The sequence below is a fragment of the Aristolochia californica genome, unplaced genomic scaffold (genome assembly GCF_029961685.1).
Source record: "Aristolochia californica isolate CCGP_79_NKW_82.1479 unplaced genomic scaffold, dmAriCali1.0.hap1 SCAF_3, whole genome shotgun sequence".
NCBI classification, from domain to species: Eukaryota; Viridiplantae; Streptophyta; class Magnoliopsida; order Piperales; family Aristolochiaceae; genus Aristolochia; species Aristolochia californica.
The window spans coordinates 9,952,844-9,967,020 of NW_027181992.1; the positions used below are offsets into that span (position 1 = coordinate 9,952,844).

The following is a 14,177-nucleotide window of genomic DNA, read 5'->3' on the forward strand; positions in this document are numbered from 1 at the left end:
AAATAAAAATATCTAAAATATAATTAAATCTATTAAATTAATTTTATATAATAAAATACCCTTTTTTAATGATATAAATTCCTTATTTTTAATATTATATTTAATGATTATTTTAAGAGTGAGAATTTAGATATTTTAAATTAAAAATTCGATTAACATTTGGATATTATTAAAGTAAGTTAATTAAATAAATAAATTTACTTATTTTTTATTATTTATTAATTAAAAAAGTTAAAATACATTTTAGTTTAGTTAAATAAAAATATTTTATAAAATTAAATCTACAAAAGTAATTATGTATAATAAAATACCCTCTTTTTTATTTACTTAAATTTATGATTTTTAATATTATATTTAATTAATATTTTAAGAGTGAGAATTTAGATATTAAAAAGTAAAAACTTGATGAAACATCTGGACATTATAAATGTAAAATTTGTTTAAGTATTTTTTTATATATAATTTTTTAAATTATTTATTAATTCAGACTAATTAAATTACATATATCTTATTAATAAAAAAAGTTAAATAAAAAATATCTATTAAAATATTTTATTAATAAATTTCCTATGTACCTTCCACTATACTTTCCATTACGTATACGCACTAAGCACTCCTAAAAGCATGTTGTGTAAAGACCAAATCATGAGATCTTCTCATCCGTGGCCCTACGAGCAAAGTTTCTCTCCATGCCCGTCTATCCGGTTTCACCTTGTGGGCCACTTGACATACCATGTGTTCCATTGGCACTATTATCTATGTTCATCTGATTTCAGCCCAGGACAAAATGTCACGCAGTGCACTGGGTCCACTGGAAAATTTGTTACTTAATGTACTAACAATTCTAAGTTGGTAACTTTTAATTTCTAAGTGGAATTATTGTTGCCATAGAATTATTTATGAGATTAATTTTGTATCTATTTCCTCTCTCTCCCTCTCTCCTATAGAAATATTTACTTCAAGTAATTTGGAAAAATTGCCTAAAATTATAAAATACATTTAATTGACATTACACCTAAAAGTCTAGTTTATAGGGATGTCCATGATTTAACTTCAGACAATAGAGCCTTCTGTGGCCAGACAGGAGAGGAGCCTGCACCAACCCCCTCCTGTCTGCTCAGGATTCTTCGTCTCTACAAAAGCAGATCACAGAGAGGAGCTAATCCCAGTTGAAGTAGATTAGTCATTCTGTAGACACAAAACTCAGCCCATCATCGCAAGAACAATGAGAAAAACAAAAGCAGCAATCAATTAGTGCAAACTAAAAACAACTGTAGCCAATAGCAATGTTCATTTGATTAAGCAAATGAAGGAACATAGATATTGTAATCTAGAGTAATAATATAAAGAGATATAATGAAAAAATGAGAAAATCAAAGAATTGTAAAAGAGTTGCTTTTGATCTACAAAAGTTTAAGCTACTCAAAACTAAAGTCCAGACCAGAAAGTGCCCACCTATGAAGCGGCAACAAAGAGTCCCAAGCTGATGCAGTAAGAGCTAATACAGGCTTCACTAGAACAAATCCAAAGAAGAGAATAAAAAGGGCAGGGAAATTTCTATGAAAAGATGAAAAAGCTAGCAGCAAACCACTGGAGACGCTCATGCAGCCTTCTGCCGCTACAAACCTGCCCATCAAGCTCATTTTCCTGCCCATTTCTGCTTCCTATACCAAGTCTACTATACACTATCTAGAATAAATAACACAAAAAACTGCAATTTCTACTTTATAAATACCTCATCGTAATGTATCCACGACCTGGTGAAGACTGAAGCATGAAAATAAGTACTGTTTGTTGAGAATTGAACTTTCGGCATTATGGTAAATTTTATTAATTTATGCCATGATTTAAATGAAACTCTAGTAATGCATAAATAAACTTTGTAAGTACTGAATCAAAATTTTTCATCCAAAACAACATCAGATTAGCAAGAGCAGGTATGTTTTCTATTCCCGTGCAGGTGGTATGCAAAACCTTGCAGCCACTCTTCCGTCTCCGATCTTCCTCGTGGGCAAAGAATAAAGGAAAAAACTGGGAAATTCAACTGATCACTTTGGAAACAACTCCGGCTCCAACAGTCCTACCACCTTCTCTCAAGGCAAATCTTTGTCCTGTTGAAAAGTCATCCAAAAGGATGAAGACATCAAATATTCTGAGAAATATAACTACTAACAAGGGAATATACAGTTTTTTTCTTTTAAAACATGTACTACCACATGTTTAAAGATTTTCAAAAACACATACACAAAGCAAATAATTCTTAAATCTTTGTCTTACATTTGTTACAAAGATTTTGCAAACAAAATGAATTAGTGCACATTCCAAACTGATTTATTTTCCATATAGATTGTACTTTTTTATGTTACCATAACATTATGGAAAGTACATAAGGAATTCATTAATAATTTGAATTTGGGACAAAAATTTAGGAACAATGGGTACTCATACAATTATTAGTTACAATGTGTTATAAATAATTTTCTGAAATGCTAAAATAAATTTAGAATTTATTTAAATTAAAAAAATTATAAACTAGATAATCTAAGAAATTTGAATTAAACATATCACAATTCAAATTAATAATAAATATATAAAACAATCTACGAATTAGATAACATCAATTTAAATTTTGACACAATTATGAATTACACTCATAATTTTTTATCCACTTAATGTAATTAAACTATGATAGACAATCAAGAATTTTCTAAGTGAACTAATTACATAATATAAGTTCAATTTTATAAAATAATCATCAAATAAATATGTAATACTTTATATTAACTTAAAATAAATATATGTCAATAAATTATTAAAATAATTATGTTATTATTTTGCATAATTATTATATCATTTAAGTACTTAAATAAAAATTAATCCATAACAAAATACTATTAATTTATCAAATATTTTTAAAAATAAACATTGATAAAAATAAAATATGACATTATATTTAAGTTTAAAACCATAACTAAATTATTTTTTTTTTAAAAAGAGAAATTTTTGTCTTGCCTCTACCAAAGAGAAGCCTTTCTCCCTTAGCCGGAGGAGACAAGCCAGGGGGAAGTGGGGGCTCTCCCCCTTATGTCTTCACCTTCCCCCTTCTAGTTATCAATCATCCTCACAAGTTGCAAAGGACACCGGGAAGCACAAGGGGGGGCTGAAGAGGCCCTTACCCTACCCTGGCCAGATCATTCCACACGAAAAGACCAAGCAAGGGCTAGAGAGACCATTCCCTCCCTAACGTCCTTTGTTAGTCAAAGGGGACATCGAAGAACAAGAAGGGAGCCAAAGAAGGCCTTCCCCTCCCGCCCTCACCTTCCCATTTTGTCAACAGGTAGGAAGGCCTAGCACGCCCCCCTTCTCGTCACTATTATACTTGTTGAAGAAAAGATATGGAAGACGCTTACATGACTCTCACAAAGAAGAAAGAAGAAAATGTTGTGGGGAATAAATAAACAAACAAACAATGGAATGTCCAACCACCAAGGAAAATCCACCTCTACAGGTGGAATTTGACATTCCATCATATTATGAGAAACGAGGTATTCACGTTCTCTGGGTGAAGTGAATTCCACACCAACATTCCACGTGCACTAACAAGATTTTGTCACCTAGGTGAATGGAATTTACATTCCACTCCAACTTTGCAAGTACAATGATAGGCCTTAAAGAAAACCCACATAGATTAAAATCATAAGCACAAGAAACATTGGAGGTTACATACCCACAAACACACACTATCGATTCAGTCATTGGGTGCTTTCAAACTATCCTACTTTACCAATGAAACCTAAGTACGCAAATTCATCCAAACAATTGTTTTGTTTTCAAGGCCCTCTATTAACTTATCTAGTTTTATGCTCATGAACCATGTGACATGACAATCAATAATAACCACAATACTAGCTAGTTCAGAAAGTAAGCGCACAAACACACAAACTACAAGAAATAATTGTTACACCTATGGTAAAATCATGTTGGTCTCCATTATTTTGATGATAACAAACTAGGTAGCTTGAAATTGTGTTACAAACGGAGTTATCAATGTGATGAAACACAAATCCTTCCAACACCTACATTATGCGATCTATGGTAAAGCTCAAGCAAAAAGAACGATAAATCAAGTTGCCAAGTCAAGACTCAATGCAAGAACTCTTTGAAGGTTGTTGCCGAGAAGAAGAACTTATGAAAAGAAGATGAGCGGAGAATTAAAAACTTAAGAGTCAAGTCCAAATTAGAAATCTTAAGAACTCTAGTCATGTAAGTAGATAGCCATAAAAAATTCTGATATTTAAGCACATATTTACATTGAAGTTTTAGGACATCTCATGTTTTCAAAACCATGGTCAAAATCATCATATACAAAAGTTTTGAAATCATAACACAAACTTTAGTTTTTTTCCAAAACTAGAATATTATTCATGAAAAAGCTTTAGGACATGCATATTTCAAAATCATGTTTAGTCGATGCATTAAAATGTTTTATAACTCACTAAACCATCTTAGGATCAAATTTAATCATGCATTGAATCATACTTAACAATATGGCATTCAATTGATCAATAGAATGTATACTGGTAAGAATTACAAAACATGATCGATCAATACCTGTATATTGATCGAACAACTAGAACTATAGCAGATTGTGCTATAAAGCATGACAATCATCCATTATTGAATTGATTGATCGTACTAGTTCAGGCATACATAACTTGCAAAGCATGATCAATCATACACTGTAGCAATGGTCAATCAAGCAAAACAATGTCATTTGGGGACACAAAGCATAATCGGTCAACATCCTTATATTGCAAAGCATGTTCAATCAGTCACTATTGCACTGATCGACCAACTTATTTTTGTCAACCAACAATCAAAAATTGATCAATCATTCCAGTCGACCAGATAAACCATTTCTAACAAAAATATAATGTTACACTCAATTGATCGATCATTCACTTTCCATTAATCGATCAATGGTATGTCAGCTTTTTGCAAACAGGCATACCCAAACATCTTGAGGAGAATGAGTTGAGCTTTTACTTGCATACCCAAACTCTACAAAAATAATTTGAACATCAAAGTTCCAATTTTACCCTCTTTGAGATAAAAACCTTCATTTTCTCAAATCTTCCTACAACTCTCAAAATTTCCAAAGCATACTTAGTTCCATCAAGTTCCTTTACTTCAGTTACTCGTGCTTAAACGTCTGGAAGTTTGGGTTTCATTTGGAGAAGGGTCGTCTCCCATATTAAAAAGAAATTGTAAGTTTCTATTCTACTTTTGCATTCTCATTTCTTCTTTTATAGGTTCTCTAGTGCCTAAAAAACTAGATGAATTGGTTTCTTAAACCAAGAATCTAGAAGGGGAGTGCTTGACTAGAGCCAAAATCTAGTCCTTTGTATTGAATTTCATGGGAGATTGGAAATCATATAATTGGGATTACACGTGAAAAAAGAAAGTGTCAGAGACTTTGTAATTTCTAACTTGTTAAATTGGGTCTAAGGCCCATCCCAAAATGACTAGTCACCTTAGGAAGCCTCTTTCTCAACAAATAAACTCAAGATATTTGTACTCACTAATCCATATGGGACTATTCCTTAACACTCCCCCTCACGTGTAGACCCTCTTTTTGTGGCTCTACAAGTGGATAATTTAGGAGTAGGCAGTTTAGGTGTAGGCCCTCTTTTGTGGCTCTACAAGTGGATGGTTTAGGTATAGGCCCTTTTTGTAGCTCTACAAGTAAGGATCCTTGGGCAGTGACTAGCAATAAGATAACATCGATAACAAAAAAATGTGTCCCTTGGTTGTGTGCATGTGTGTTGAATGTTTTTATCCATAACACTTTTATATGCACATTGAGATTTACACGTTTAATTAATCACAACTTATATAAATGCTTAACTTCGTTAAATTTTTAATTTATAATTTCAATTCACCCCACCCCCTTGAGAGTCACCTGGGCCAACAAGAATAAGAAAGAAAAAACACTAGAGCTGTTCCATGAATTCAACGCAATGTATACTATAGATATGTGTACCTTGCTCAAGTGGCACTGGTGAGATGAGCTCAAAAATTGCAGTCACATTGTCACCAGGCATCACCATCTTTACATTTTCTGGCAACTCCACTTTTCCAGTGATATCAGCAGTCCTCATGTAGAACTGAGGTCTGTAGTTGGAAAAGAAGGCTGTGTGGCGACCACCTTCTTCCTTTGTCAGAACATATATTTCTGCCTCAAATTTACTGTATGTTTTTAGACTACCAGGCTTTGCAACAACCTGCACTCGTTAAAAATGATATAGAAAGGCAATCAATAACTCAACCTTTAATACCCCCTTGTAATTTACTCGTTTGAGCTCTCTCTTAATAAAATTCAGCATCATTTAAAAATAAATAAATAACTCAACCTTTAAGAAGAGAAACATTTTTGAATTTCTAAAATGAACTTCTCAAAAAAAAATTCTAAAATGAGACTGAAGTAATTCATTTTATTTTGAATGAACCCATTCCTCATTTCGATTCCCTCTTACCTAGCTCACTACTACAACAAAATTATTTCTTATGTTTCTTTAATAAATATGACATAAATGGTCTATCTGGTCTTCATAATGAGGTCCTGCCTTCAGAATGACCAACTTTAATATATAAAATAAATTTGAGAGATAGCTAAGCATTGAAATATTAAGTCGATAGAACGACAAAGGTGAATGGAGCTAAAGTTTGTAAAAAAAAAGAATCATTTTGACTCAAGGAAAGTACATGAATAAAATTTATAATACTGAAACCCTACCTCATTACTTTAAGAAGTCAAAAGAATTTTGGTATAACATTTATCTCAAAGTTATTTTTCTATAATGTTCATGTTCAAGAGATAAGCATTTTTTATAACATTTAGTACCTGCCCTCGCTGCACATCTTCACGTTTAAGACCACGAAGTAGAAGCCCCACATTGTCACCAGCCTATATTTATGTTCAAAGAAAAATTTTAATAACTAAAGCAAGAAAAAAAAGGATAAATAATAAAAGGATAATCTAAACAACTATACCACATACTTGTCCATAGTCCAAGATCTTTTTAAACATCTCCACGCCAGTTACAGTGGACTGCAATGGGCCAGACTGACACCAAAACAAAAAATTAATGTGAACAACCAAGTTCTTACATCTTAGTATATCTAACAAACAAATTTTTGTCATTCCACAGAAACCACCAACACCAATCGAAGTAATAACACTCTGGATACGTTATGATTTAAACACCAATTTTGATCAATGCTGCATACCTTTGTTAATCCTAAAATCTGCACATCCTGTCCAACTTTGATTGTCCCTTGTTCAATGCGGCCAGTGACAACAGTTCCACGGCCCTATTCACAAAAGAATGAATAAAAAATTACTCAATGGAACTTCCTGGTAGGAATCATATTTTAGCTATTACAAAACTCAGGTATGCACACCAAGGGAACAGCTAGAAGCACACAAAAAAGCTATGTCAGTAATAATATTAGATTTTGCATTTAACTCAATAAACAGCTCAAGCAGTAATTCCAAAAACCATTGAAATCTACGAGAAATATAAAATTTTGAAATAAGTGAAAGTGAATAAGTAATGAATTTTTTTATAATTAAAGCCTAGAATATGGCTGTTTAAGCTCCTATTTAGGGAGATGCTAATCAGACGGTTGAATCCCTTCCGAGTGGAGCCTTCAACAACATGCTGTCAAAAGATATGTTCACCTTATAGCTAGTTTGATTCATTTGGCCATTTTAACTTTAATGTAAATTGTATATTTACACTTTTACACATATTAAATCTAAAATTTCTCTATCTAATCCCCTCAAGGGACTCTCTTCTTTAAAAACTAATCAAATTTTAGGCTAATTTAAAAAAAAAAATAGTTGAGACAAAAGTGTGAAATTACCTGAATTGAGAATACATCTTCAATAGGCATAAGAAAAGGTTTGTCAAGTTGACGGACAGGATCTGGAATATAGCTATCGACAGCCTCCATTAATTTCAGAATACCCTTTTTTCCTATTTCCTCATTAGTCCCTTCTAATGCAGACAGTGCTGAACCACGAATGATTGGAATTTCGTCCCCAGGGAACTTATAGAAGTTCAGCAGCTCTGTAAGAACAAAAAAAGAAAATAAGCCAAATGCTCATGAAGGAAAAACTGAAATCATATCAACACATGAAAATTATACCTCGAAGTTCCATCTCTACAAGTTCAATAAGCTCTGGATCCTCGACAACATCAACCTTATTTAGAAAGCAGACTAATGAAGGGACACCAACCTAAATCAAACAATTTACTTTAAACAGTATATATGAAACATCAGACATAAAAAATACTATTAAATCAAACTCAAGTGGATGAGAAATAGTATCTCAAAGGATTAATGACAAAGCATAAGAAGAATAAGTTTGAATAACAAGATGAAACAAGTATTAGGAACCACAGCCTATTCATGGAAACATGAGAACTAAGGACACCTATTCCCACACCTGGCGAGCAAGTAGAATATGCTCCTTTGTTTGTGGCATAGGTCCATCTGGTGCAGATACAACAAGAATACCACCATCCATCTGTGCAGCTCCAGTAATCATGTTCTGCAACCAAAAGGATCAGCAATTTAATCTTAATGTGCTTTCTTTTATCTAACAGAAGTACTCACACATGATTTTACTTATGACTGCTAGCAATTCAAGTGCATTTTGGCAAAGAAAAGTAGCTGATCAAGGGAATATATTTCAAAATCCAAGATGACAAATATTGTAGTTAGGAAACATGTTATACCGTTTTCAATTTCAAGTTGTAATCTAAAAAATTCCATTGTCTTACATATGAATAGCACCTTCTTACTACCATGGACAAAATTATATTGAAAGTGTAACTATCAAAGGCTGGCCTAATACATGCTATACTTGGAAATACAACCACATAGACTGATACCACCAACCCTCCTGCCCTGCCACCACAACCACCAAAAAAGAAAATTCAAAAAAATCCAACACTTCCCTTTAGCAGAGGCTTTCTACACTGGACCATGTGCATGGTGAACTTTCCCCTGTGAGAAGAGACGAAATGAGGAGATGTGAGCCCTCCCCCTCACCTTGTACTGGAAGAAAGTAAGAGGGACGTCCAACTTTTCTTTTCCAAATATTTTTAATTCACTATTGTTTAGAAATACTTAAGAATAGTATAGTCACTTAAATGTCTGTAACTTTTTTTTATGAAGGTATGCTACCAGTTAAACCAGATATGTCCACTAAATTGAAACAATAGGGATATGTTTAGAAATACGCTGTAGGAGTTGTCATATTTGAAAATATGGCATCTAAGAGAGCTCTTTTTAGAAATTATCATTATTGAAACCTTGTCAAGAAAAATAACAAAGACTACTCTAAAAACTCTTCAAAATCCTGACCTATGAATAGTCAAAATGCACCTCGTATCTATGAAAACCTGCAGTTCAAATTTGATTTTCTATGTTAACTGAACTCTTATTAGGATTTTTTACAATGAAATTGTATCTTCAGCTGAATGATATTAGGATGTCACCTAGATATTCTACCAACTCAATTTATTTTGTATCACTACTCCCCATCATTTTTTTTTTAAATGATGCTGATTTTTATCAAGACGACGGCTCAAAAGAGCAAATTACAAAGGAGGGAAGCCTTTCCACACAACAAGAGATTGTTGGGAAGTTCCAAATTTCGCCAATTTATCAGCCAAAGAGTTGGCTGATCTAGGAATGAGATTCCAATTACAATGGATAGATGATACTATGTCAGCAATACAATCTGTTATGGGGCAGTGGCGCCGAAGGGGGGAGCTAGTCTTTGGAACACCAACTGATGACAGTCTTCAAGTCTCCGTCAATGATTAACTTGCCACGGAGACGTTCCTTGAAAATTTGGAGATCGAATAGAAGAGCACTAACTTCAATAGTATTAGAATCAGCAATACCCACCGGTTCAGCATAAGAAATAATAGGGTCTTCATTGTGACTTCTGAAAACACCACCTGCTCCAGCAGGCCCAAGACAACCCATAGCAATACCATCAAAATTGAGCTTAATGCAGTCGCAAGGGGAGGATCCCAAATGGCCATAATCGGAGTCCTGCAGGGGTCAATCATATGGACAATCAATCTCCAATTTTCCCGAAGGGAAACACATGATAGAGCGGCAAATTCCTTTCTTGTATGAAGCCAGCTCAAGATGAGGCCAACAGCATGTGAAGCCGTTTTGTCCGGGGTGCAAGCTTTGGAATTGAATCTTCGATTATTTCGCTCGAGCCAAATGCACCATAGAACATGCGCAAGACAGGCCGAAAGTTTTAACCATCTCAAAGGTGACGAAGAAGTCATGATGTAGCCCCATTTGGAGCCCAATCTTCTGAAAAATCTTTATCCAGACTTGCCAAGAAAATCCAGTGTAAGAGGACATGTTGGACTGTCTCATCGCATTCACCACAAAGGGAACAAGAAAGATCAGAGGTGGTGAAGCCTCTTCTATGAAGGTTGTCAGAAGTAAGGACTTGTTCTCTGATGGCCGACCACACGAAAAATTTGATTTTGCTTGGCACTGAGAGTTTCCAAGCTAGATTTGCCTTGTGCTCATGTATACAGTAGTCTAGCTTTCTGATATGAGAGCAAGCAGAAGCAACTGTGAATCGGCCATTAATGATGGGTTTCCAAGTCAGCTTATCAACTGAATGCTCCTGGATAATAGTACTGTTGAGTCTAGTAAAGAGAGAGCAAAAAGCTGAAGATTCCTCATCATTTAGTCCCCGACGGAACGGGAGACTCCATGACTAATCCCTCCAAGAATCAGTCACTGAGCAAGAGAGATCTCCAGCCACCCAATACAACCCAGTCCTCCGAGAGGGAGTGGGGGCCACACCATTCATCCAACCAGAGGAGCATGGTCCTTCCATTGCCCGTGTGAAACCAGGTACCATCTCTAAATACTGGGAGGTGCTTATAAATTGATTTCCATATCGGGGATAGGAGGTGAGCGGCACCACCCTCTCCCCACCAAGCACCCGAAAACTGAAGGTAAAATTTGACCATATTCCTCCATGGACTGTTATGCTTGGTGTTGAAGTTCCAAATCCATTTGAACATAAGAGTTTTGTTCATTTCCCTAGTAGGTTGGATGCCTAATCCTCTCCATCTTTTTCAGTTTGCATTATATTAATAATACCTTTTTTTGGTTACGATAGTTTACAAACCAACCATCACATATTAAGATCTTGAGTACATTAAACTGTAGATTTTTTTCCCTAACTTGCTCACAATCAATTGATTTAAATAAAATGATTTTCTAAGTAAACGCATTTCTTGTCATTGACTTGAATTCATGAACTACAGTAAAATGATGTCATAACCTATATTTAAATGACTCCAGAGATAACTGCCAACAAGACTACAAGGACATAAAATAATAATAATTGAAAACTATTTAAAAAATATTAATAACTTTTCAGAATCCTACGCTTTTTAAAATCTCAAAATTGGACAGGCCAGAGTTTGAGACTAAGAGCTACATATCCTTCTCATAGGTGAGCAATAATTTATATAGGATGCTAAAAAAAACATTCTGAAACTAACACTAAAAGAATCTTACCAATATGCATACACTTTTTTTTTTGTGTGAAAAGGCAATGATTACTGATCCCAGAGAGCTTCCTCAAAATAATGAATTTCAGAAACCTATACAGTATCAAACATTCATTGCAAAATGAAATTGAACAACACTGTTAAGGAATTGTCTCACATGAATTAGTGAGTACAAAGATTTTAAATTAATTAGTTAGGAAAGAGGTTACCTAAATTGGCTAGTCATTTAGGGATAGGCCTTAGACCCAACTTTACATGGTATTAGAGCAAGTACTCATATGTGGGCCTACACCTAAACTATCCACTTGTAGAGCCACACACCTAAATTAATCACTTGTAGAGCCACAAAAGAGGACCTACACGTGAGGGGGAGTGTTAAGGAATTGTCCCACATGGATTAGTGAGTACAAAAATCTTGAGTTCATTAGTTAGGAAAGAGGTTTCCTAAGTTGGCTAATCATTTTGGGATGGGTCTTGGACCCAACTTTACAAAGACAAATAACTAAAATTGTTCTTCAGTTTCTTTTTTTCTCCTAGCACACATTTCTTCAGTTAGCAAAAGAAATATTCTTACATCAAACCAAATAAACAAAAGCATAATTGCAACCAACCTTAACATAGTCTGCATGCCCTGGGCAATCTACATGTGCATAGTGACGCTTCTCAGTTTCATATTCAACATGAGCCTGAAAAATCATGTAGGCCAGTAAAGAAGCTCAACAATGAGAAATTGAACTTCTTTACTAAAAATAACCATAGAAATCAGAAAGATAAAACAATAGTTGCTTCCTTTTGTACTTGGACATCTTCTAATGCAGCAAGTGAAAGAGCACCATACCGTTGCAATTGTAATTCCTCTTTTTTTCTCTTCAGGAGCCTTGTCAATCTCATCAAAAGCAATAGCTTTTGCTTTACCTTCCTCAGCCAATACCTGGAAAAATCTCAACAATAATATTTATATATCTTTCTTATTTTACTGATTTTTATAGAAAAATGTCATCTAAAATGGAAAACTAAAGAAAACAAGCATCACCTTTGTGATTGCTGCTGTCAGTGTAGTTTTCCCATGATCGACATGCCCAATTGTACCAACATTCACATGTGGTTTTCTGTAGGCAAATAACATATCACCAAAAAATAAGAAGATTAGTCAAAAGAAGTAACTTGAGATTGCTACAGCTGCTTCATATTTTTCAATAATAATTTTGACAGGCCACAATCAGGATAACATTATCTCCGAGAAAGAAAAGAAGACTAAATAAACAGTCTGAAGTTGACAAATATTAACACAAAGGCCTTAGGAGTCAAGAAACTAAAAAAACAGACTGCAACAATATTCACAAATTCATGTTAAGAGACCGTCTAATATACTAGGCAGTGCCAGTGGCATGACTATGCTGCAAGCTTAAAAAATTTCAATACTGAGAAACATTCTGGGATCTTCTCAGGAACTAAAGTAATTCTATAGCTTTCTTACGAGTGATACTGTGTTGGTTTCCAGGTGTATACCAAAAGCCTTTAAATTTTACCTTATTTTTTACAGGAAACAGTCTTTAAATTATTGAATCAAGCGACTGGCTTCTGTCAAAGGAAGGTAGCGTCTAAGTGGTCATATTGCTGCTAAAAGGGTAAAAAGTCACTCGGAATAGAGAGATAAATAGTCTTTGTATCATACGTGCCCGAACGGCCAGAGAGGAGTCAAGAATGAATCAAAAGCTTTATCATACATCCGTACTTTAAAGTAAAGGGAAAGGACAAAGTGCATGAGGGAAAGAAGGGGGAAAACAAAAGAAAAAACTCAATATAGCTACTTAAAAGTCTCGTAAGAGAAGAATTAAACCTCAAATATGTATTTAAAAGCGCACAACGAAAAACAATCATGCAGCTAGGAGTGTCGGCTCAAAAGAATAGATAAAAACACATGGTGAACAAGATATAAAAGTGGGTATATCGACAATAACTGATGAGAAAAAAAGGACACACAAATTTCTCATCTAACAAGCCTTTATAGTAATGCCTGAGAAACTTATGATCGAGAGTAAAAACAAAAAACTCAACGATTTCCTACCAAATTAAAAAAAAAAAAAAAAAGCATTTCTATTTTCTTTTACTTACGTGCGTGTAAATGTCGCCATGGACCTCCACCAGCAAGCGCCATTGAAATCGCTAGCAGGAGCGTAAGAAGACTCGGAAACCGGTAACGGACAAGCAATTGGAGCGCGGCAACATGAGTAGATAGGAGAGGAGAAGGTTACTAGGCGTTTGAAATTAGGATTCCTGATAGCAGCAGATGCCATCAAGGAAGGAGAGGAGGAGGAGGAGAGAAGGAAGAAAAGGACCAGCACTACCCTAGAGGCGAGAGAGGAAGGAGTGAAACCAGTCGATCTGGAGAGTAGTAGAATAGAGTATAGAGTATAGAGAGAGTTGAAAGGGGGTTAGCAGCAAGGAGGAGGGTTTTTAGACTTGTACAAGAAGACCAGAAAGGGTATCAGTATAAGAGCCGTAGGGACGTATTTCAGGTATTTCCAGGTATTTATG

General features: G+C 34.6%; 1 protein-coding gene across 1 annotated transcript; it reads right to left on the bottom strand.

Moving 5' to 3' along the window:
• Positions 1-1,447: 1,447 nt before the first annotated feature.
• On the bottom strand, positions 1,448-14,046 carry LOC137958505 (elongation factor Tu, mitochondrial-like). Its single transcript, XM_068805558.1, has 12 exons — positions 13,755-14,046; positions 12,673-12,748; positions 12,478-12,570; positions 12,251-12,325; positions 8,516-8,620; positions 8,215-8,305; positions 7,930-8,135; positions 7,291-7,374; positions 7,061-7,126; positions 6,905-6,967; positions 6,044-6,284; positions 1,448-2,111 (listed from the first exon to the last, which is right to left on the bottom strand). The coding sequence occupies exons 1-12, from the start codon at positions 13,934-13,936 to the stop codon at positions 2,041-2,043; spliced, it is 1,353 nt and encodes a 450-aa protein (XP_068661659.1). The 5' UTR covers positions 13,937-14,046; the 3' UTR covers positions 1,448-2,040.
• Between the last annotated feature and the right edge of the window lie 131 nt (positions 14,047-14,177).